Source organism: Podarcis liolepis (assembly GCF_965112155.1).
Source record: "Podarcis liolepis genome assembly, chromosome: 4".
In the NCBI taxonomy this organism is placed as follows: domain Eukaryota; kingdom Metazoa; phylum Chordata; class Lepidosauria; order Squamata; family Lacertidae; genus Podarcis; species Podarcis liolepis.
Window position 1 is genome coordinate 27,344,338 of NC_139558.1, and position 24,923 is coordinate 27,369,260.

The window sequence follows — 24,923 nt, forward strand, 5'->3', positions numbered from 1 at the left end:
GTGTGTTTGTGAGTCTGTCTATTTATTTGCTAACGTTGCAGGCACTCGATCTGCTCCTTCTCAAATTACTTCTAGGACTGTAATTAAAAAACAGGTTCCTCTTGCGGCTGGGCTGAACTCCGCCTCGGAAATTTAAGATTACAATCCCAAGCATAATTAATGGCGCAGGAAACGTCATTGAAATCAATGGGAGAGAGCGACTGCAAGAAAACACCACCCGTCTACCGGCGTGTTTGCGACTCAGTAAAAGAACATTTGAGTCTTTTTGAACGGCGGCGGCAGCAGCAACGCGGCCGCTGTTACACGTGAGCCAGTCTCCAGGTATATTAAAAAAAAGCACGCTGTCTTTAGCAGCACTAGCCCCGCCTACTAACCTTTTGCGCGTTTGCGTGTCTACTGTCAATCAGCGGGCTGAGACCGCTCAGATTGGCTTCCCACGAGGGGGCGTTCCCGAGGGTTTAGGAGGCGGGGCGAAAGTGGCCTAAGCGTCCCACTCGCTGCGGGTCGGACCCGGAAGCAGCTCGGATGCATCTTGTGTGCCGCTTGCGCGCGTGCTTGGCAGCAGCTGGTTCGAGCCCCGCTTGGCGGCTAGGTAAGAGGCGGGAGAGCAGAGTCCAAGCCGCTCGGGCGAAGCAGGGCCCCGCGGTGAGCTCGTGCAAATCCTTTTCTCAGGGATGGTTTGGGGAAGGGACACCTGTGTGATCGCAGTACTGATCTCAGCAGCAGCGGTGCTCTGGCTGCAGTATGGAAAAGGTACCCAAAATCGCCTTTCGTGCGCCAGATTTGCTTATCTGCAGTTAGCCACAGGCCAGACATGGAGAGGGGCCTTTTTTGCGGGGGGGGGGGGAGTTAAAAGAATTTTTAAATGGAATCTGTTAAGTTATTGCCTGCTTGTAGCTCGCCTCGCCTGCTTAAAAATAATTGCCACAGCTGAGGTAGTGCAAGCAGATTCGAAGATAAACGGATGAGTTTGGGTGCATGACATACTGGAATATATAAGCAAGATATGGTTTAGGGCTTGAGATTAAACGTATGGGTGTGCATATTTTTAAAACCCATTGCAGTCATCTCTCTATAATCACCGAGAATTTAAAGAAACCCATCAGTTCAGAATGTAATGCTCATGCCCGCAGATTGAAGCCCTGGACCACAGAATAAAAAATCGACCAGTCTAGATTTTGTGAAGGGTGACTCGCCACCGAACAGTTGACAGAAAGGGCTGATTATACGAGGTGTGGACATCTCTTGACTTCTCTACACGATTTATTGGTAGGTAGCTTAATCCATCAGGAGGTGATGTGAAAGCAATCTATCCGGTTACACCTGTGATGACCCATTTAACTGGTGCAAGTCATCACAAATTACGAAGTAGTTCATAGTAGTTTGTATGGCGAGAAAATCCTGCAGGCGAGGGCTAGAATTGCTTATCTTTCTTGCTTTTTTTAAAATATGGCGTTTTAGCCTTTTCAACATAATAAAGAGGGCCATAATTTCTGTATTCTCGTCGTACCTTCTTGGCGTTAACCCAGTGTTTAAAAGGTTTGACAGCAGCAGCAGCATTTCTTGCGACGTAACATCCAACGAAAACGCCCGTAACAAAAAAATACATGCGTGTTTTTGTTGTGGTTTCACGGTGGGGAGGGGAAAAGTACGAGTAGCACCTCTTGTGCCAGCTGATTCTCACGTTCGCTTTAGGAAAGGTGCTGGTGGGGAGCACGGCCGGATAAAACTGCCCGTCGCTTCGGATTCGTGGTAGTCTTCGTCGAAAACGACAGCAAGCTGTCAAGCAAAGCAAACGGAAGGCGCTTTCTTTCCTTTTCCACTGCTTGGATTGGAGTCTATCCCTGTCTGCGCTTTTGGGGAACGAGGATTGGAGAGAAGGGGGGGGGGAGGCCGTCTAGCAATATTCGTGCTGGCGTGGGCGCGCTCCTTCCAACCCGTTTCCCTGTATCTCTCCGTGGTCTTCCTGGCGCATTCCTGCCTGAAACCCCTTCGTCTCCACCATGCGTTTTTGTTTGAATGCAGCATTCCTCATTGGTTTTTTTTTGGGGGGGGAGAGATAGGGGAGCAAGGTACGCGACGCCTTTTCCTCGGGAGGAGACCGTTGCCTATTGTTCTCCCCTTCCTGCCCCACCACCACTGAAGTTGTGCGACAAACCCCCTCGCTGCTTTGTGTGTGAACCTGGGCGACTGGCGCGCGCGGGTGCGAGTGTGCGCGCACACGAAGGGGAGGGGGCAGCTGGAGCGCAATGCGCGCTGCTGACGCCGGGCCGGCTTGGGCCCGCCGGGGAGCGAGCGGAGGGGGGAAAGAGGCCGCGCCGGTGCTTCTCGCCAGCCGCCGCCGCCGCCGCTTCTTCTCCGAGCCCCGTGGTCTCAGGCCTCCGCGAGGCGATGGGCCTCCAAGCGCAGCCCCCTCCTCTGCCGCCACCGCCGCCACCGAGCTCCCGCCGCCTGAGGCGAGGGAGCGACAGCCGCAGACGAGGCTGAGGAAGGCCAGGCCCGTCAGGCCGGCGGCGGAGGCCCCGTTCGCTGCGTGTGGAAAGTTTCGGTTGGCGGACTATACGGAGAGAGCGCGGCGAGAGCGGGGCGCGTGAGGCGCCGCCGGCGAGGGAAGGGATGGGATCTCGGCCGCCGCAACCGCCGCCTCGCCGGGGCCGCTGAGAGGGGGAGCTGCGGGAGGAGGGGCTGCGGCGAGGCGGGCGGGCGGCTGACCCCCGCCGGCCGGCCTGCCTGCCTGCCTGCCATTGATCGCCTCTTCCCGTCCCATCGCGGCCGCCCGGGTGGGCGGGCCGCCTCCGCCAGGATGATCACCAACACGCGCGGCTTCCTGTGGTCGGACCTGGAGACCCGGGCTCTGCTGGAGATCTGGGGGGAGGCGGACGTGCAGAGCGCCCTGGACGGCAACTTTCGCAACAGCCATGTGTACCGGGACGTGGCTTGCCGCCTGGCCGAGCTGGGCTTCGAGCGCACCCCGGAGCAGTGCCGCATCCGCATCAAGGGCCTCAAGCGCCAGTACTACCAGGCCCGGGAGGGGCTCAAGAAGAACGGGCACGCCAGGAAGATCTGCAAGTACTACGATGAGATGGACCGCATCCTCAGCGGGAGGGCCGGCGCGGCGGGCCTCGACGACAGGCCTCTGAGCCCCGCGGCCGGCGGGGAGCCCGGGTGCCGGCGGAGGCAGCAGCATCTGCAGCAGCAGCACCCCGGCGCCCTGGCCGCCTCCGCCATCCTGGCCGCCGCCGCCTCCGCCGCGCCCCCTTCCGCCAGGCCCGGCGGCGGCGGGGCTTTGCTTCGCGAGGTGGACGCGGAGGAGGAAGACGAGGACGAGCTGGACGAGGAAGGCGGCGAGCTGCTGGAGTCGCCCCCGAGAGACAACTTCCACGAGGAGTCCGGGGAGTGCTCCTCCTACGCCGAGCACGCCATCAAAGTGGAGTGCCCGCCCTTCGCCATCCCGCTGCCGCCGGCAGAAGGTGAGTGGAGAGAAAGGAAAGAAAGTCGAGGGAGGCACAAGGCTCAGTCTCTGTTATGGCACCTGCCACAAAGAAACAGCCCCGTTATCCCTGCTTTTCTGAACAATGTTGCGCGTTGGGGGGGCATCCATAGAACAATCGCACCCCCCTCACAGGCGCACAACACACACGCCCTTTTTTATTGCCCTGCTCCTCCCCAGTCTGTGCCGATGTCTCTCTCCAAAATATGAAGTGTTGGGGGAAAGCTGGTGTTCTCATGATGACTTCACCCTGAGAGCAGCAGCGCTGTGTATTTTGTTTGCCCTGCTCTTGTCTAAAAGGAAAGGCAATGCCCCACTCCCTACTTTCAATCACACACCCAAACAACTCTGGAGATTTCTCCGCCTAACCTTTCCTTTTGGAAAGGGTGAAAGTAGGCTTTATGTCACTGGTGTCAAAGACCCAGTTTGGCAAAAGAAGAAGAAGAAAAGAGCCCAGATGTTTGCTTACACTTACACACACACACACACACACAGGCTGGGAGGCTTAACCCAGGGCAAAAAAAAACCTGGCTAGTCCCCCACTCCACCCCCATAGCTGTGGCACTGCTGTGGCCTGTTAATGTTGTCAAATGGTCCTTCCTTTGGTATTGTCAGGTGACTTCTGTTTTAAAATGAATCCCTGTTACTCCTTATTAGGAGTGGGCTATAAAATATAACCAGGGAGCTTCTTTGTCCTGGATATACCACCTACATAAAAGGCATATCCAATAGCGACAAAAATACAGTGGCAGATCAAGACTTCCTTTTTGTGTATGGTGAAAGTCCAAAGTTCTGAAGACACTACACCCCCCCCCACATCCCACTGTTGTGAGGGTGGGCACCTGCTGGGGCCCATAACCCAGTAAAGGGTCTGCCATCTCAACAGCGCTGCAATTATCACTTTTGCATCCTCTTTTTTAGTTTAGAAGCACCAACTTGGGCCAAGCACACCAGTCCTTAGCTGGCATTGTCCATCCCCTCTTCCCTTCTGTGATTGGGAAGAATCTGTGGTCATTTACATATGGTCATCTCTGTATTTAAACACAAACGGCCAGCTCATACACCTAATGCAAGAATACTGCATGCAGTGTAAATCAGATGTACAGTGCCCCAAATTTGAAATTCTTTTGCGTGTTGTTGTTGATGATGATGATTTTAAAGCAGGAGGATTGTTAGGCTGGCAGGCCTAAAGGTCACCATGCATCTTTATTTGGCAATATATTCTATAGTATTTCTCTTGTAAATACACAACTTTTCATCTGGGTTAAAAACAAAAGCCCTCCACCCTCATATTTATTGTTCACATACACAACTCAGGCTAAATTTAAATTTCCACAAACAAATTGAAGTGATACCGTGTAGGGAGGTCTGTACTTCCTTCGCATGTAGGTGTGTGTATTATTTTTAGAAAACAATTCTAAAACAGAAAAACTGGAATCTGTGTCTTTGTCTTTTTTCACAGTTGAGTTTTATTTGAATTGGGCAGAGCTAATACACATGCATAAATCCGCATATATTCCACACAAAACTGGCTTCAAATTGGTGTCCTAAGGCTAATAGTCACACTTGAAAAAAAACTTTTTACACATAAATAACATCAAAGGGGAGAGTTTTACAGTTGTGACCTTTTGCAATGCAGATCTGAAAGCAGGGCATTAAGGCTGCAGTCCTGTGCACACTTAATCTGGAAGTAAATTCCACAGAATATAATGGGTCTCACTTCCAAGTAAACATGCATAGGCTTCTACTGTAAAAAGGTGAATTGAGCAATTATCTGCAATACACAAATATTTGTTTAAAAATTTTGGTTGTTCAAGTTCCATACATACATACATAAATGTTATAGAAACATATAAATTATGTCAATATGAAAACTACCTGATTACTGGAAATATTTTTGTAACTAAAGTGACATTCTTCACTATTTCATTTTCTCTTAAGTTTGGTCAAAACATGAAAAACTAACTTATCTGCTTTTGTTTTAGGTTTTAAACAAATTAATGCTCACACCAATGCACCACCCTTATTATCTCAGGCTAAAAGATCAAAAAAACGCCATGCAAACTTAACACTGGACAAAATGATGGAGAAGTTTCTGCAACAAAGCATGGATACCGAAGAGAAATTTTACAAATATGAAGAGCAGAGGCTTAAAATCGAAGACAAACGGCGTGAAGCTGAGCACGCCAGAGAGCTCCAGATGTTGCAGATGTTGGGACAGATGTTAGCAGGGATTTCTTCCACAGTATCACAAAGGTCCCAGTATATACCTAGCAATCCTTCACAGAGATCAAATCACCGATCATACGGAGATAATTTTAACTTTAATTCTATGTCAACATCACTTTCGCCACCCATAGGTACTACATTCTCTTGTATAAATGATTTTGGGACCCGGTAGCTAAGATTTTTGTACACATTTGTGGTGAATTTTTCTAAAGCCAGTGAAATAGTACCCGGGGTGTTGGGGTGGCTGTTCATGGGTATATGTGAAAAATGAATCAAAACACTGGGCTTGGTTGATAAGTCTACATAGATAATTATGTTTATTTAATGTTAGGCTCTTTTGCAGAATTATCGTGGAACAGATCATGATCACTGATGTAGTTTACATAGCCCTTTTTTAAAATGTAGAGCAATCAGTTGTGAATTTAGTGGATTAAAAAGGGAATTTTGTTCATCTTTAAAATAAAATTCATATTGCTTGATCTTTAGTGTTTCTGGAAGTAATAGTTTTTGCACTTGAAACAACATCGGAAATTGCCAGGGATGGTCTAAAAGCATAATATATAAGTACTTATAGTAAATACTTTTAGAAGGTGGCTGGTTTTAGAGCAGTTTTTATATTTTTTGTATCCAAGTCTACTTCCATCTTACTAGGGAATAGAATTAGTCTTGGATATTCTACTTCTGGGCTGGCAATCAGCGTGAAATCGCATCCTGGTCAGCAAAATATTTTCATTAGTACTTGCACTTCATGGTCCTGAGGCTGTCTTCTGCAGATTTTCCTGCCACACTTGAATAGTATTAGGGTAGTCTTAGTGTTAATTTGCAAGGCAAGTGAGTTCAAATGTCAATATAGCTGTTGCCTTAAAAATGCAGCATGGGCACGTTTGACTTTGAAAGAGGCAACTTCCCAAAAATGAGATTGCCTTTCAACTTCTTTTACCCAAGTCAGAAGGGTCACTCCAAAATCCTTTGCAAGCACATTATCAGAAGCTCAACTGGAGTGCATACCACAGATCAGGAACTAGATAGACCTTTGGTCTAAATATGTTTAATATTCCCATCCAACTTCACATTGAAAGATGAGTAATAGTGCATGCTATCTTTTCTTGTCATCTTGGTATTCACAAGCAACACAGTTTGAAAACTGGCTGCAAGGAGTCTTCTAATGCTACCTACTTGCAGACTGTTTTGGTGTTCTTCAGGACTAGAGGTAACCAAGATGCAGGAGAACTATGTATTTGTTAGGTACCAACTTGTGTTTAAATGTAGGTTCTATTCACAAAATGATGCTGTTGGATTCTGGGACCTCAATCGCTAGTGGCTTAAGACCCTTTTGATGCATGGAGACTTACTTCCAAGTAGGCATACATAGCATTGTGTTCTAAGTAGATAATTTGGAGATCTTTGCCTCTACAATACTACTACTAAATAGAATTATACTCCAATGTTTAACCCCTTTTATGAGCATAACAGGGTGTTAATAGGTAACTGATCTATTTAAAGTGATAGTGTTTGCTTATGCTTAATCATATTCTGGGTAAACTGGAGTTTCCTTTCAGGCTTTCAATACTTGACATTAATCTGCTTTCACTATCACTTTATATAATCTATTTTGTGAATTTTGGACGTTTTATCCAATTGTCTAAGAATATGCCATTTAAAAAACACAAGGAAAATGGCAAGATAAGTTACAAATCTTTAGAAAATTGTGTGTGTGTGTATAGAGAGAGAGAGGGAGGGAGGACACAGTACGTAAGTTGTACTGTGAAGGCAGTAGCAGCAATGCAGCTGTTTCCATTTCTTTCTCTGTGCTCATAATCTTTCGATGGCTCTCCCTCTTTTGTCTACAAGTATGGATTTTTTGAATTTCATCATGATTTGTACTTTGGTCCGAATATCGTAGGATACACTATTGTTTTTTTCATTCTTGGGATAGTGCAGAAATGTATAAATATATGTGGGGAGTTTCTGTCATTGATAGAAGCCCCAAAGGAAAGGAGGAGGGGTTTTAGCATTCAGCGTGGTTCTCTATTCACTGCAACTGTTTACCATGACTACAGACTTCCTTGTTTGGATGACCAGAATAAAACAGTTACACCTAGAGTGATCCAAGCTGGGGTCTCTAATGCAGTTGGAGATATATGTTACAGATGTGTCAACATGTTGTGTAAATAACATCAGTGGAAGCGAAGTGCATTAATTAAAGAATTGTTTCCATTGTAAAGGATGAGATCAGAATATTGACCTGAAAGGACTTAATGTTTACTGGAAAAAAGTAAGTTTGATTGTGGAAGGGGTTGTATTGAGAATGAAGAGATTTTGCTGATTTTGCAACCACTTGGAGTTTTCTTGTTTGATGCTGACTTTTTCAGATACGTTTTTCGCCCTGTGGATACTTTGAGCTCTTTGTTAGATTCATCTGACTGTGATAACTAAGCACATTATGAACGGGCAGTTTAAAAAGTAGACATCGCTTCAGCAGAAACACTAACGAAGAGCAGCAGTCTGATTGGTAGTTACTAATTATGTGATACAATTGTCAATTGGAAGCGTAATTGTCAAAGTAGGGGTTTTTTTAAGCTGCAGAAACATGGAAGGCTATTTTGTTGCTTATTTTGAACAAATTTTGGGTCTTTTAATACCCATTCATGTCTAGAAAACCAGCATTTTATTTAACTCCTAACCATTGACTCGGTATCTATTAACTATGTGATTTTTATTACAAAAAATGTGAGTGTTATCTAAGACCATTTAAATCTTTTTCTAATATGCAATTTGAGATATAAGCGGCCTAGGCCCAAGTTCATAATTCTTGTCAGCACAAGTTCTTCTTGCTCAGTGCTGTTCTTCCGGGTGTAGGAGTTAATTACCGTATTTTTCGTCCCATAGGACGCTCCGTCCCATAGGATGCACCTAGTTTTTTGGGGGGGGGAATAAAGGGGAAAAAATTCCCTTTATTTCCCCCCCCAAAAAAAACCAGGTCGGGGAAACCGAAACAGGTTGAGGAACAGCGGGATGGCGGCGCTGCGCCTCCCTGCTGTCCCCCAAGCTTGTGGGCCTGGCCGATGTCTGCCCGGCGCGCGGGGTGCAGGCTGCTATCCGCACCATGGGGAGCCCTGCGGGGAACTCCTGCAGGGCTCCCCACGCTGCGGATGTCTGCCCGGTGCGAGGGGCGCTCTGCTTCAGGGCGCCCCTCGCGCCGGGCGGCAGGCTGCTATCCGCAGCCTAGACAGCCCTGCGGAACCTCCCGCAGGGCTGCCTAGGCTGTGGGTGTCTTCCTGAAGCCTGGAGAGCAAGAGGGGTCGGTGCGCACCGACCCCTCTTGCTCTCCAAGCTTCAGCGAAAGCCTGCATTCGCCCCATAGGACGCACCCAGATTTCCCCTTCATTTTTGGAGGGAAAAAAGTGCGTCCTATAGGGCGAAAAATACGGTACATCCTTGTATGAAAGCTGGCCTGCAACTAATAAAACTGGATGACTGGGAAATCTTGGAGATCATCACATGAAAGTTATTGGGGTTGGAGCTCAGGCACCACCACCTTCCTCTCACTTGTATTCCCACCCCTCGCGCGCGCACCCATTGTCCCTTTGACATTGCCAGTTGGCCATACAAGAGAAATAAGCACCTGTACGATGGTTTGATACCATGGTTCCTTTGGGTGTGCAGCGCAACGCAGATGCAGAAAACCAAGTTGGCGCTAATACTGTTCTTAGAGTTTTCTGATCAGATATCTGCACCAGGCATGCTGGCTTGCTCCTGCCACACGACATTACGCAAACAATGTAGCCAGTGGAATCAATTGAGCCTTTGTGTGCCCAGCTCTACCTGTAAAATAGACCTGGCACTGGACCTGGAACCCAGATTTCACAGAGGTGTAGATTGTGGTTTTGTTCATCATGTAAAGGCTAGTGGGGAGGGCTCTTTGGTGCGTTCCTGCTCTCTTGTTGAGGAACACGGAAGTGTTATTAATTGAATAGGGCTGGTTAATTGAAGATGCAAGCAAGAATATTTAATACTCTTAATTTCTTGGAAATATTCATGTTATCAGTGAATACTATGAAAAGTTTGAATTTAAAGTAATTATTTAAATATCTTTATTTCTTTTTCAGTTATAGAAAGATCATTCTCAGTGCACAAAACACATTCTGTAAAGGAAATGGAGAATATATTTCAACTGGTGCGGAATGTTATTCCTCCTCTAACTGCCAAAAAGCATAAAGGCCAAGATGGACGAATAGGAATTATTGGAGGATGCCAAGAGTAAGTTAAAAGAAAATGCATAACATTCTTGCAAGCAAGTTTTCAAGTATTACTAGGTTGCAACACATTTTACTAGCCCTCCTTGAGCATGCCTTTAAAAAAAAATTCTATTTGGCACCTTTAAAGGTAAAGGGACCCATGACCATTAGGTCCAGTCACAGACGACTCTGGGGTTGTCACGCTCATTTCACTTTATTGGCTGAGGGAGCCGGCGTACAGCATGACTAAGCCGCTTCTGGCGAACCAGAGCAGCGCACGGAAACGCTGTTTACCTTCCCACCGGAGCGGTCCCTATTTATCTACTTGCACTTTGACGTGCTTTTGAACTGCTAGGTTGGCAGGAGCAGGGACCAAGCAACAGGAGCTCACCCCATCGCGGGGATTCAAACCGCCGGCCTTCTGATCAGCAAGCCCTAGGCTCTGTGGTTTAACCCACAGCACCCCCGTGTCCCTTATTTGGCACCTTACCAACTTGCAAAAAATATATTTTAATCATTTTCTTTGTTCATACCATTGTTTTTGTTCATACCATTCTCATCTCATTATACATGACTAAGCCATTTTTCACCTTCTCACCCCTTGCCTTTTCCTGTAAGACCTATTGCAGTCGTTAAGAGTCATCAACAGGCTCATCTCAGCTATCTGCCAATCTCCCATTCCCACCACCCTTCTGAGCAATACCCCTCCCCACCTTCTCACTATATAGAAGGATCTGGCAACTTCTGTTTCAGTGTATCTGAAGAAGTGTGCATGCACACGAAAGCTGATACCAAGAACTAACCTAGTTGGTCTTTAAGGTGCTACTGGAAGGAATTTTTTTTATTTTGACTATGGCAGACCAACACGGCTACCTATCTGTTTCTTACTTTTATTAGTCATGGTTTCCTATCTGGTTGTCTAGAGGCAATTCTTACATTCCCACCTTCTTTCTTGCACATTTAAATCAAACACCTGAAGATGTCTTAAAAGTCATTTTAATCCTTTTTTTTTTTTTTTTTACTTTGAGGCCAAATGTGTGCATATGTCATGTGACCATAGCTCTTAGGGAAATAAGGAAGGTGTACCATTTGACCTTGAGAACTTAGCTCTTAACTGCATCTTCAGCCATAATTCACATTCCTTTTGAGATCCCATCATTGTGCAAATGTTTGGCTTTCATGAGAAGTGTTATTTGTGCTAACTGTTAAGGAAATGAATTCGTTTGTGTGTGCATGCATGTGTGGTACAATTCCGTGAGCGTAGAAAAAGGGCAGAATGTGCAGTTAGGTATAGAATTCAACTTTCCAGGAATCTCAGCTTCCACTAAAGAGAGTTAAGTTGCTTTCCCTACGGCTTGCAAATACACACTTGACATGTGTGAGCAGAATGAAAAGCCCAGAAGCCAGAAAGAATAACCAGATGAGATTCCTAATGCTAACCTAGCTGCTTCCCATTAGTCGAATCAGAATAAAATAGGGAAAACAGGAAAACAGAGAGTAGATTTTAAGAGACTGTGATTCAATTTTCAGAATTTATATAAGTAAAAAAACTAACCTTTTTCCAGTGTTGAATTTGGATGCAAAATAAACAAAACCCTGCATCTCCTTGATTTAAGGGTAGGGAAGCTGTAACCTCAGGCTCTTTATCATGGCCTCTGGGTCTTCATTCCTCCTTGAAAAATAAATTCCTAATATTCTGCTACAGTGTAATACACTAGAATGTATGGTGGTTGGATTTTCCCATATCGTCAGTGCCAAAGATGCTTCCCAATTCTAATACAGCCCAGCATAACACAAGGATTTGAAATCTGGAGACCTGTTTGTGTACTTTCATAGAATCACAGAATTGTAGAGTTGGAAGGAACCCTGAGAATAATCTAGTCCAACCCCCTGCAGTGCAGGACCCAGCGTGAAGATGACAAATCTTCGTAATGCTGAGAAGAAACTATTACTTTAACATTAGATTTTATATTTAAGAATGCCTAAGAGCTTCTGCTTGGCCTAACCAAAAAAAAAGTACATGTCTGTCTTAATTTGAGCATCTGATATTCAGTGCCCAGAGTGGTTTCCTCCTGGTTACGTTCAGGTTTCACAGAAGCAGTTGTACAATCACGTTTTTCTCAACTGCAATGAGAGTCTGGTTATTTGTGAAAAGGCTGACTTAGAGTTGTTATCATAGAAGAAAGTCTGCTCATCACAGCTACAAAGTATGAGCCTTGGAAGCAAGCCAATGAAGAGACAAGATCTGTTACTTTGCAGCTACCACATTAACTGAACATAAACGGCCTTAGCTGTTAGTAGGCAAGAGTCTTCTCTGCTGGCGCTCGGTTGTGATAGTGTCATAACTCATATTTAAGACTTCAAAATATATGCATAATTAGCAGGTGGGGGGTATGATAATTTTTAGTTAGTTGTCTTTATCCCAATTCAGCAACCAACCAAACTTGTTAGCAAAATAAAGACGCCTCCTAATAAATATCCTTTTCTTTTTCTTTCTTTTTTGCCAGGTATACAGGGGCACCGTATTTTGCTGCAATTTCAGCTCTCAAAGTGGTACGTGCTCTCTTAACTTTTCGTTAAAATGGGTAAGGAAGATTGCATGGCCAGTTCAGGGTTGATGGGAGTTGTAGTCCAGCAACACCTGGAGGTCCACATGTTCCTCACCCCTATTTCAAAGGCACTGGTAATTATCCAACAGTTAAAAAAAAAAAGGTAAAGGACCCCTGACAGTTAAGTCCAGTCGCAGACGACTCTGGGGTTGCGGCGCTCATCTCGCTTTACAGGCTGAGGGAGCTGGCGTTTGTCTGCAGAGTTTTTCCGGTTCATGTGGCCAGCATAACTAAGCCGCTTCTGGCGCAATGGAACACTGAAACCAGAGCAGCACACGGAAACAGTGTTTACCTTTCCGCCAAAGCGGTACCTATTTATCTACTTGCACTTTTTAGCGTGCTTTTGAACTGCTAGGTTGGCAGGAGCTGGGATCGAGCAACGGGAGCTCACCCCGTCATGGGGATTTGAACCACTGACCTTCTGATCGGCAAGCCCAAGAGGCTCGGTGGTTTAGACCACAGTGCCACCCGTGTCCCATTATCCAACGGTTAAGGGTACTTAAACCCAGTGAAAACAGCCTCTGATGTGTGTTGTTGAATCATAGCTTTCTGAGGGTTGTATCTCTGAAGTTCAAGTGTACTTAAAATGCTTTGGAATCAGACCGACTCGAGTATGTGGATAGTAACTGATTGTGCCCTTAGAAGGCAGCTTTAACAAATACTAATTGTCATCTTAATAATGATGTGTAGATAGCCACCATATACAGTGTAGAATTCTGTCTGTAATGTATTTTGCTACTGTGATCTCAACAACGGAATTCCAGTGGGGAGGAAGCTACCCATGCACATATCAACATAATGTTTTACTGTTCAAGGTATTGCTAAAGCCAAGCTATCAATGTTTGAGAAAAGAGATGTGAATACGCTTTTCATCTAGATTTTTAAGGAATGTTGGAAACGGGCTTTGATATGTAGGGAGAGTACTTATATTGGATCCTAAACAAATTTGTTCCATTGATGTCCATGAGACATGCTCAAGTATATGTCTTTAGGAGGGGGGTAACTAGTATGAGAAATGGACCTAAAAATCACTTTGTTCTGTAAGTCACTAAGTAAGAATGTAAGGGGGCAGACTCAAGCTAGAAAGCATGGAAGTGACTTGTTTGGGTTTTAATGGCTAGCCTTTGCATGATGTTGTATTAGTATCAATGGATAACTATATGTTAACTTTCATAGGGTGCAGACATATCCCATGTATTTTGTACCAAAGACGCAGCAACTGTAATAAAGTCTTACAGCCCAGAGCTGATAGTTCATCCTGTTCTGTAAGTATCCTTTCTGGTTTTTTTTACCTTTGCTTTACTCCTATATTTTTCTCACTTGACTTAATGGATCATGTATTAGTTGTATTAGGGTAGCAGCTCAGAGCTAGGTTCCCAGGATCAGGTGAAGGGCGCCAATCCTTTTGTGACCCTACCTGGGTCTTTGTATCCTATACTCAAGCATTTCATGCTGTGATGCTCGCATCCTGTCCAGAGGACGCTCTCTGGATATGTCTTAATGGCTGGAATTTCAAATGCTTTTTTTAAAAAAAAATGGTATATGGGGCAATCCCGCATGTCTGCCACACTTGCCATGCTTTGACTCACAGTAGCCAGCTTCTGTTCTGCTGTAACTAAAACCAATCCAGATGCCAATACTTCTCTAAACTTCGAGACAACATTTTAATGACGTTTCAATTGTATTCACATAACTTGCAAATAGTGCCACCTTCTGCCTTCCAAAAGTGGTGGTGCTGAAAGTCCCAACTGCAGCGTTAACCTTTCTATCTACCCAAGCTGTGTCCAAACCATTAGTTTAGTCTCTTACTACAGTAAGAGACTAAACTAATGTTTTTAAAGTGACACAGTAAAGCCTCAAGAAAGCACCAGTAGAGACACAGAAGGGACTCTTCCCCATCAGCCAGTTGAATGATGCCTTATGCTAAAACAAGTCTATGTGCATAGATAGGTATTACACCCAACTGTAAATCTTAAAAGTTTGGTTGCTACAACCGCTGCTTGAAAGATACGGTCAGGAATTTGAGATTTGGGGGGGGGGGGTAAAATCAAGACATTGCCAGAAAATAAAGTATGAAACAAGTCACATGACATACAGTGGTGCCTCGCAAGACGAAATTAATCCGTTCCGTGAGTCTCTTCGTCTTGCGGTTTTTTCGTCTTGTGAAGCACGGCAATTAGCGGCTATTAGCGGCTTAGCAGCTTTAAGAAAAAAGAAACAAACTCGCAAGAACTCGCAAGACGTTTCGTCTTGCGAAGCAAGCCCATAGGGAAATTCGTCTTGCGGAACGACTCAAAAAATGGAAAACTCTTTCGTCTTGCGCGTTTTTCGTCTTGCGAGGCATTTGTCTTGCGAGGTACCACTGTATAGGGATTGGAACTTGAGGGGACAGGAAGTGTATGCTACCCATGGGAATTCCTCCTTCTTCTAAAACCAAAAAGAAAACATGGCAGCCAGCCATGTGGGGATTTCATCTCCCTTTCCTGCTTTCGTTTGTCAGCTTTCCAGGCAGATGGAAGTTCCTCGGGTTCCCCACATACATTCGCATAATGCCATCTCCTGTAGAAAAGGAAAAATGATAACTTATGTGAACCGCTGAGGGTTTTTGCCGAAATGATACATTATACATTATATAAATGTATGGATATGGCATGCTTTTATTCAGGAGAAAAAAATGGTTTAGCTAATAATAATAATTTATTTATTTATACCCCACCCACTCTGGGCGGCTTCCAACCAAATACTTTGAGAAATTGGTTGTGGTTGTTTACAGAAGGGAGCTTGGGGAGCTGGCACCCAGTACACTTAAGCTGAAAATTGTATTTCCTTGCAAATGCAAGAAATCAGATTTTTGGAAACAGGCCAATCTGTGCTCTACTCTGTCTAGTGACAGCCCTGATGCTGTTCATGAAGTGGAAAAGTGGCTGCCACGTCTACACTCAGTTGTTATCGGACCTGGATTGGGTAGAGATGATGTACTGCTTGAGAATGCCAAGGTAAATTGGACAATACCCTTTTTCACGAAACTAAGTTTCTGTTTTGAATTCATCGCTGTTGGTGATATTCTTGATGTTGGAAATTGAGGGTGATTATAAAATGGCAGGATTAGCAGCTAAAGTTGATGAAAGTTGCCTTTATGTGAAACTCTTACAGATAACTTAATGATCCGCAATGCTCCTGTGTTTCTTTGTGTGGGAGAGCTCCACCTCCCTTTGTAATAGACACAGAGGCACAGTTGAGCCATTGTAACAAAACAAAATATCAGTAAATGTGGTTTCAAGATGGATCATAATATCCAAGCCATCCTTTGCTTGTGTTTGCTAGAGCTCAGCAACAAGGGCATTGGTTTTATTGCTTACCTAGTCCTGGCAGTGATAAAAGTGACCAACAGAAATAGGTCACAATATCCCCCCCCCGACTTACACTAAAAGGTGAGCAAATGAAGAAGCATTTATTTAGAGAACTGTGTTGCTTGTACTTTTGAGTAGGACCAGACTGCATTATAAAAAATTGAGAAATGGAAATGAAAGGGCAGAAGTCCCATAATAATGACATCATATGATTAGCACCACTTTATAGCCGCCTTCTTCTGGGTAAACTATCAATATCTTCTGGCCATCTCACTTTTAAAAAAGGAACCATTACATGTTTGTAAACCTCCCCAAATCCCTTAATGTATATACCATACACAGATGAACCACACGGCCCAGTGATGACCTCTGCTGTTCTTCTGATGCCCTGATCCCAAACTGCAGTTTCTATTAAATCTGTTTCCAGATTAGGGTGCACAATATAAATCATGACAGAGCAGATTGTGCCAGGTAGGAAAGTATGGTTGTGGGACGTTAGGGCTGGAGATGCTGTGTAGCACTAGAGACTGACCTCTCAGGTCAGTGGTCAGAAAACAAATATTTTATAAAGGCAGTGTTTCATTAATGCAGGGGTCCAGTCAGGCCCACCAAGCCACTTAGCATGTGCTGCCAGCGCCTGGCATATTGAGTGGTGCCTTTTCCTTTAGCAGAGTCACTTCTCTAGTACACCACCATTGCTAAGAGGTATTAGCACTCAGGAAACAGGAAGGGGTGCTCCTTCCCGTGCCCCTTAACAGTAGTGGTGCACCAGAATGAGAGGCACCTTTCCCAGGTAAGTGCAGTTCTTCCCATTGTTGTACGATGAGGAGAGGTTTCTTCTATCAGCCCAGCAGTGCTATGGGGGATAAAGTCATTGTCTCCGTTCTTCAGTGATCTCTGAAGAACAGAGAGACTGCTATTCCTCCTACTCTTATTTGTTCTTCGGAATGAACTCTGAAAAGCAGAGAGCGATCTCCCCATCACATTGCATTTCTCAGAGGAGAGGTTCCTTTCCTCCTGGCTCAGCACTGTGATAAAGAGAAAAACCTTCCCTGCTGCCTGAACACTTATACATGTGCAAACATGTCTTTGCATGTGCGAGCTTTGGCCGCATCTTCTGCTGGCCTGCAGCCCTCTGAGGTCGGGTCAACAGCAAATGTGGCCTATAGGTTGAAAAGGGTTGACCATCCATCCCTGCGCTGGTGGTTTTAAAGATCCAGCAGTATGCGTTTTGTGTTTCAGCCACAATTAGAGTAACCCAGAAGAGAAACAATTTTGTAAGCATGGGTTTATATTCAGCTAAGTCCTATTTGGAGTAAACAGCTGTTTTTCGACTTTTTACTTTGAAACTGTAAGAGTTAATTGAACAATGGGAAGAGGTTTCATTTTCAGTTCTTAAAAGTCTGCTCTTTTTTTAAAAAAAACCACAGGGTATCATAGAAAAATCGAAGGTCAAAGGAATTCCTATCGTAATTGATGCTGTAAGTATTATGTTTTCATTAGCTTATTTGCATGATGTTGTTCTTGCCAGTAAATGTTTCTCTCTTGCTACCCGACGCAGGATGGTTTATGGCTAATTGCCCAGCAGCCATCTCTCATTCAGGGTTACCCTAGAGCGATTCTTACTCCAAATGCCATGGAGTTCAGCAGACTGTATGAAGCTATGGTGAGTTCATACTATGTTTTCGGTGATACTTAAGGAAAGCAAATTAAATCCAAGACCAAATTACATTTATAGCTCAATCCTATGAACAGCACTGAGTTCAGTGGGGCCTACTCCCTAATTATGATGTTCAGGGTTGCAGCCTTAACACTGATATCTATGTTTGAGTAAAGCCTGCATGAGACAGCACCCGCCTGCAATAACTGATTAGTGCAGAGGTGGGGAACCTTTTTTCTGGCAAGGGTCTTATTCCTTTGGGGGTAATCTGTGAGAGGTCACTTGCTGGGGGTCTCTGGGGCTGCTTGATCGTGTTGGACAGGTACTGACCAAAAGTAGACTCTTTCTATTACCTCTTTTCCACTCCCTTTCTCCCCACCCCAGCATATGCCGCTGCTGCTAATTCAATTTATAACCGCCCTTTATCAAAAGATCTCAAGGCGGTATACAGCATTAGCAACACATTGCAAAACACCAATGATAAAAACATAATGAAAACATAGTGAAAAAGCATACTGACAGACACAGCCTATAGTAGTAAAATAATCGTAATAAATGGCAATCCTCTCTCGCACACTTTCACAGGCCATAGATTATTTAATAGCCAAAGGCCTGTGGAAAGTGGAATGTTTTTGCCTGGCATCTAAAGACATGTAATGATGGTGCCAGACGAGCCTTTCCGGAAAGAGCATTCCACAGTCAGGGAGCCACCACAGATGACAGGAAATGAGACCACAGGTTGCCCGTTCCTGAATTAATGGCTGGGTAGTTTTTCTGATAAAATGTGTGCATAAAATGATGGTAACATGCATTATTTTACATCACCGAAAATATTTTGATTCTGTATGATTCCCCACCCGCCTCTGTCTTAGCTTAGGGACCCTGTTGATAGCAGTGATCATCATGGATGTCTGCTAAGGCTCAGCCAAGCCTTGGGGAATTTGACAATTGTTCAGAAAGGAGAACGTGATCTTATTTCGGATGGAGAAAAAGGTAAGTGAAGAATAAACACAGCAAACGGAATGATAAATAGTTGCTTGGTCCTATTATAGATAGATAATCCTGAAAAATAAAAACTAATGCTGACAAGCATATGTTCAATACTGAACATTATAAGCAGGAGGATAATGTTTTATTAGATGGATAAAAATTGTTGACTAATGAATTTATAGTGAAAGTGTCAGTATTAAATATGAGTATTATACTCAAATAATGGCAGCAAACATTATGATGTAAGATGTACACAGAAAATGTTAGCTACTGGGGCTGTGGGGCACATCAAATGTGTGATAAAATTACATGCTAATAAGAATGTTCATCTAACCACAAAGGAGATTCTTTTGTGTATTTATTTATTTTTCCTAAGTAATTAGTCCTGCAGAATTATACAGAAATTAGTGAGTAATTACAGAAGATAATTACATAACATGCAGCAGCAAACACACAGGGTGCTTTCATATGCAGCTGATGTAAGCTGTTGCCTACAAATCCTTATGGCAGAACAAATCAGTGGTTCCCTCTGTATGTCCTTTTAAAAAGAGAGATTGTGTTGTTCCTCACTTACGCTAACAAAGCATGAGGCCAGCCCCTCTGCACAAAGTTCCTCATAGCCAATTGCGAAAAAGAGGCCAAGAACTGGCAAACTTCAGGAGTTGGGCTTTGTACCTTGGAAGTCAAACAGAATCTGTTCCGGAAGTCCATTCGACTTCCAAAATGTTTGGAAACCAAAGCGTGGCTTCCGATTGGCTGCAGGAAGCTCCTGCAACCAATCAGAAGCCATGGCAGATGTTCAGCTTCTGAAAATCATTCGAAAACCACAACACTCACTTCTGGGTTTCGATCATTTGGCAGCCAAGATGTTTGAGATCCAAGGTACGACTGTATACACTGTGCATTGTGCCTGTAAGTTGCTTTGAGTCATTTCCATAAGTGACTAATAAATGCAAATAATAATACAGTGGTTCCTCGGGTTACATACGCTTCAGATTACAGACTCCGCTAACCCAGAAATAGTGCTTCAGGTTAAGAACTTTGCTTCAGGATGAGAACAGAAATCGGGCTCCGGTGGCACGGCAGCAGCAGGAGGCCCCATTAGCTAAAGTGGTCTTCAGGTTAAGAACAGTTTCAGGTTAAGAACGGACCTCCGGAACGAATTAAGTACTTAACCCGAGGTATCACTGTAATCTAGAATATTCATATGTGTGCACAAATAATGGGCCCTTCAGGGATATGGCAGAAATTCTGTTCTAGGCCTTGCAGCTAATAGATGGCACTGCAGTCATGTAATGGCCACTTCTTAAATCTGGGGTGAGCCCTAGGAGCCCTGCCCACTTGGTACTGCTCATTACATCTCCAGCGTGTCGCCTTTAAAATACAGTTGGAAAACTTTGGTGAATTAGCGAGCAAGCCTATACAGAAGATGCTGGTGTAAAGCAAGCTGGTGTTAAAATTTACGCCAGATCCAAACGCTGTTCGGGAGCGGGGCTGCCACTGGCTAAGCCAACCTAAGCCTAATATTTTTTTCCCCTTTTGTAGTGCTTGTATGCAGTCATGAAGGAAGCAGCAGAAGGTGTGGTGGACAAGGCGATCTCCTCTCAGGTTCTCTTGGAGTCCTAGCACACTGGGCCTTTCTTGCTGGACCAGAAAAAACAAATGGGTAAGGTGCTGGTCATACCTGAGCATTTGCAGCAGCCTAGTTCTTTACAGGAATTACACTGGGGGCGGGAGGGAAACTACTGGAGAGGAAGGGGTAGATAAACAATAAAACGTGCATTCGGGCAGCAGAAAAATTAATGAGAGATTCTTGTCTGTTAGGCAAGGCAGTATACTTAAATGCAAATCTCTCCCAATAAATTGAAATATCTTTCCATGCTGAATACCTAAAGTGAGTTAAGATTTCTGAAGCTCCTTGAAAAATTCAGTCCCATTCCAGTTTTAATAAAGATTATTGTTTCCTTTTTAGTCAGAACCCTTTCCTAGTGGCTGCATTTGGAGCATGTTCCCTTACGAGGCAGTGCAACAACCAAGCCTTTCAGAAGTGTGGACGGTCTATGACAGCCTCTGACATGGTTTTAGAAATCGGAGCAGCCTTTAGTAAACTCTTTGAAACCTAAGACCAAAGCAGCAGAGGAAGGAGAAATACACAACACGGACAGCAACGGAAATTACAGTAGGATATCCATGCGTGATGCACCCTTTTTCAAGTGCTGTTAGCGGTCTTGGTATATACTAGGTAGCTTTTATTTTTTAAAATAGAAAAAAATGTAGATATTTTTTAAAGAGTTTGGAATACATTTTTTTTTGGCTGAATAAGCTGTAGTTGCAGATGTTATAATATAATAAAACTAAACTGAAAGTATTTCCTCTGTTCTATCTCACAGTTATTGAGCAATAACTAAGAGTGTGCTAGTAGCAAAAGATGCACTTAAGAGACGAATAAAAATAAGGGCATGGTCCAACCAAAGTTAAGCTGTGCAGTTCTAAGGCCGGTTTAGTCCTAATGAATTCAGTGGGACTTCCTAGTAAGTGCATTTGAGATTGCAGCTGAAGTCTCTTCGTTACAGTGGAAGAAGTAGACATTTCTGTCTCCCACTGAAATAACTAGGATTTGAAAACACTTAACTTTGGCTGGATTGTGTCGTAATATTCTTCCACCAGCTTAACTTAGTTCCTTGGTTTGCACCAACTTCATCACTGTTTTGGCCTGAGAACTACTGCAGGGTTTCAATTCTGCACAAGTCTGTGCTGCTTTTGAGACATGCCATCTTCAAGGAGGGACTGCATGAAATTCGCCTCGAGTCCTAGGTACAGAGGCACTGTTTTTCGTTCCTTGCTTTTTTGATGAGGGAGGGGTGGGTATCACTAGTCTATAAAAAAAAAAAAAAACCAGCACAAAGCAGCTGTAGAACATGGCATGTGAAAAATAGAATTTATTTAGCTGAATGTATTGAAGTTTCATCTACTGAGCTGGGTTAGTTTAGATCATAAAATATTTGCAGAGAAACCAGATTAAACCTGTGATGGAACATTTTTGGGAGGGTTAAAAAGGGGAAGGCTTTAGGGAAACAACTAATCAAGGAGCAGCACGGCAATGGTTTTCAGTAGAAAGCGCCCTTCGTGCTTTTGTTTTAACTTTTAAAAGCTGCAGTGGGAACACTAATGTGTGGACACACTTAGAAGAATCACCAGCATGTAGTAATTGAAGAATGAAAGGGGAAGGGCTGCCCTTTTAAAACTGCACAGTATAAATGAACTGGCGGTGGCCAGCAGACTACAGGGTAGAGAATAGGTTGTTCACAGTAGCAAGTTATCCCTACCATAATGTTGAGCTTCTTTGTAATAGAGGGGGCACAAGTATTCCAGAGGATGTGTGTCAGCTGCTCTATGTGTATCCTGCTTCGTTATGCTGGTTTACTAGATGCAAACTCACATTTTGGTAGGATCTATGCACGGAGCATTTCCACTCTAGAAATCCCACCCCGTAATGGTTTTAAGAAGGAAAGATTATGGCAGAATACCCTTTGTTTTTACTTGAATCGCTTGCCGCCTGATAGCATTGCATATTTACTCGGAAGTAAGCCCCACCAAATTCATTGGGACTTACGCCAAAGTAAGTATATGGAAATCTGCAGCCAGAGTTTATCTAGCTGTTTAACTAGCATTCCCATTTGTGTAGGGACAGACTGCTGTTAGGGTTTGCTACATTATAGAGTAGTCAGTTGTTGCTTAGCATACACTGTCTACCTGAAACCAGGATATTGCTCTGTATAAATGCAACGTGCTTATAACTAACATTTGGATGCACTGTGACTACTACCTCAGAAAAATACATTTGTTTCCTTTTTTGTTTTTTTAATATATATATTTTCCATTATTTAGTTCTAGCAAAGTTCAGAGCACCAATTCAAACTTTTTAAAGACTTTGTTCGGTCCATACCGCTTCAGAACACAAGCTGGGGATAGCTTCTCACGTTTTCAAAACCAGGAAAAGTGTGTATGCTTTCCCTTTGCTTCCGATTATGTAGACCGTGGCTAGTATGATGTACTTTTTCTTTCTATTGAAATCGGCTCTAAGAAAAGGTTTAAGCAAAATGTATTATCAAGGCATGAGTCACTTGTACTGGGCTGAATCCTACACTATAGAAGCTAGCACTTGGAAGATCCCAATATGGCTCCAGCACCCTGTTCTCCTTCCCTTGCAATGCCAGGATGCAGGTTTCACAACGCCTATTTGCAATGCTGCTGGGTTAAAGACAAGGCAGGCTGAGACAGACTATAAAGAAGGCAGGCAGCATTTTGTTCCAAGATTTTGGAGCCCTGGGTGGTTGCCTTGTTTGCTCACCACTCCTGGACTTTCTGGCACTAGTCATTTCCGCTTCACTGTGCCTTGGCTCATCCCCCACCCTCTCAAAAGCAAAGTAGCAAACAAGGGTCAATGAATGATTAATTAAAAACTTGGTCCGATAGTAACTGGCAGACCCAGAGTAGTTTGCTTTCATTGGGTGAAGGCAAAATGCCTGTGCTTGAGAATGTAAATAATGGTTGAATTGGTTCCTCACTGGAGTTACCTAGAAAAGCCTCCTTTGGCTTCATGAATCTGCTAGAGGTACTGATTCAGCTGCAAGGCAAACCTGCTTCTATTCAGATTTAAACATTACCCTGAGTCTTGGGGAACAGTAAAATTTCCAAATTAAATACATTAATTCAAATAGGCTCGTTTGTGTTAAATTATCCATCCTGATTTTCTTGTGCTTGCAAGATGGGGACAGGAGAGTTGAAACTAGACTGTACTACTGTACTACTTGCAAATGTCCCTATCCTACAGGGCAGGTGTGGCGCTCTTGATGTTGCTGAACTGCAATTCCCATCATCCTTGGCCATGCTTGCTGGAAGCTGTAGTTCAGCCACCGTGGGCCACAGGTTTCACACCTCTGCTATAGGCAGTGGGTAGGAGTCAGCATGACCAAAGCTCTGAAACCCTTTTGGGATCTTCCACATGTGCGCCCTGCACTCATGGGGCAAGTGACTCATATGCCCAATAGTTTAAATCACAGCACTGTCTTGGGGCAAGTGAGGGAGACGTTAACCATTGGTGTTGTCAACTGAACTAACCTATATCCATTTTTCAGAACACACTATCAAATAGTTACCATCCTTTAGAACTGAGATACAAATGCTGAACAAAATAGGCAGCAGAATTTTCAAAGCTATTATTCGCAGGGAAGCCAAATAGGACCTAGGATTTTCAAACTGATCGGAACAGTCACTATCGAGTTGAATTGCTTGTTGTTTTTTTAAATTGTACTACAGAAGTTGCAAATAATGTTGTCCACTAGTGTATAAAGATTTTACAATTGAAGCAATCTGAAGATGTAGCAGTTGATTTCTTGATGAAATAAAAACGACAGCTTAAACAACTGCTACGTGTATTTATTCAGCAGCTTTTTATAACGGAGCTGCAATGTGCCGACAAACTGTGGCTTCTCCATTTTGTTCAATTTGTATTCCTAACCTGGCAGATTTAAAGCAACAAGTGCCAATCTTTCCACTGACAAAGGGGACATGTGAGGGTTCTCGTTCAGTAATCTGGAATAATATTTTGTTGAACAGCTTATTATACTGCACATAGCACTGTCAGGTTGAAGGATGTAGATTTATTTCCATCTCTCCAGGAGGACAAAAATGAAGGCAACCAGCTGCAGATCCTTCTAAGTTGTAAGAGGACATTTCTCCAGTCAATGCCTGAAGCGTTCATGAAAGGTAGGGGTGATAAGGGCAAGTCCCTGTCTCCCTTACTGTATTACACATTCATAGCTGCAGGTCCTATTTTCAGTTCCAAGGTTTTTTCTCTCTGATGCTGTTGAAATGAAATATGAATACCAGTAGCTTGCACACCTAACATTTTTTGTGGCAGGAATCCGCCAATGCACACACCGTGAATATTATAACCTCCCAGCTCTGATAACGATCCCTTCCCTCCACAGATGAACATAAGGCAAACCTGCAACCACAGTGGTACCTCGGGTAAAGAACTTTGCTTCAGGATGAGAACAGAAATCGTGCTCCATCGGCACAGCGGGAGGCCCCATTACCTAAAGTGATGCTTCAGGTTAAGAACAGTTTCAGGTTAAGGACGGACCTCCGGAACAAATTAAGTTCTTAACCTGAAGTACCACTGTATTGTTTACCAGGGTCTTCTCTAACCTGATGTCCTCCTCATGTTTTGGACTACAGTTATTTTCACTGGCCGCAGCCAAAGGTTGGGGAGGACAAAACATCTAGGCTGTAGATCAATAGGACACATGCTAACTCTACTGAGCTATAAAAGCCAATGCTTTGACTTGGAAT

At 44.0% G+C, this 24,923-nt stretch overlaps 1 protein-coding gene across 5 annotated transcripts; it reads left to right on the plus strand.

The window, feature by feature from the left end:
- Positions 1-447: 447 nt before the first annotated feature.
- On the plus strand, positions 448-23,993 carry NAXD (NAD(P)HX dehydratase). Of its 5 annotated transcripts, XM_083501224.1 has the most exons (11): positions 2,254-3,470; positions 5,476-5,850; positions 9,829-9,979; positions 12,465-12,510; positions 13,743-13,831; positions 15,454-15,562; positions 17,347-17,397; positions 17,478-17,582; positions 18,449-18,569; positions 20,112-20,232; positions 20,539-23,993. In XM_083501224.1, exons 1-11 carry the CDS (start codon positions 2,804-2,806, stop codon positions 20,687-20,689), a joined length of 1,986 nt encoding a protein of 661 aa, XP_083357350.1. In that variant the 5' UTR covers positions 2,254-2,803; the 3' UTR covers positions 20,690-23,993. The 5 variants fall into 5 exon arrangements, with proteins under 5 accessions (XP_083357352.1, XP_083357351.1, XP_083357354.1 ...); XM_083501226.1 differs by lacking the exons at positions 2,254-3,470; positions 5,476-5,850 and adding an exon at positions 448-592; XM_083501225.1 differs by lacking the exons at positions 2,254-3,470; positions 5,476-5,850 and adding an exon at positions 561-753.
- The last annotated feature ends 930 nt before the right edge of the window (positions 23,994-24,923 follow it).

Excerpts from the sequence above, each read along its gene's own strand:
- NAXD (XM_083501224.1), top strand. The coding sequence starts at position 2,804 with ATGATCACCAACACGCGCGGCTTCCTGTGGTCGGACCTGGAGACCCGG. Across the intron at positions 12,511-13,742 it reads CAATTTCAGCTCTCAAAGTG|GGTGCAGACATATCCCATGT; the intron begins GTACGTGCTCTC and ends TAACTTTCATAG. Across the intron at positions 17,398-17,477 it reads TTCCTATCGTAATTGATGCT|GATGGTTTATGGCTAATTGC; the intron begins GTAAGTATTATG and ends TACCCGACGCAG.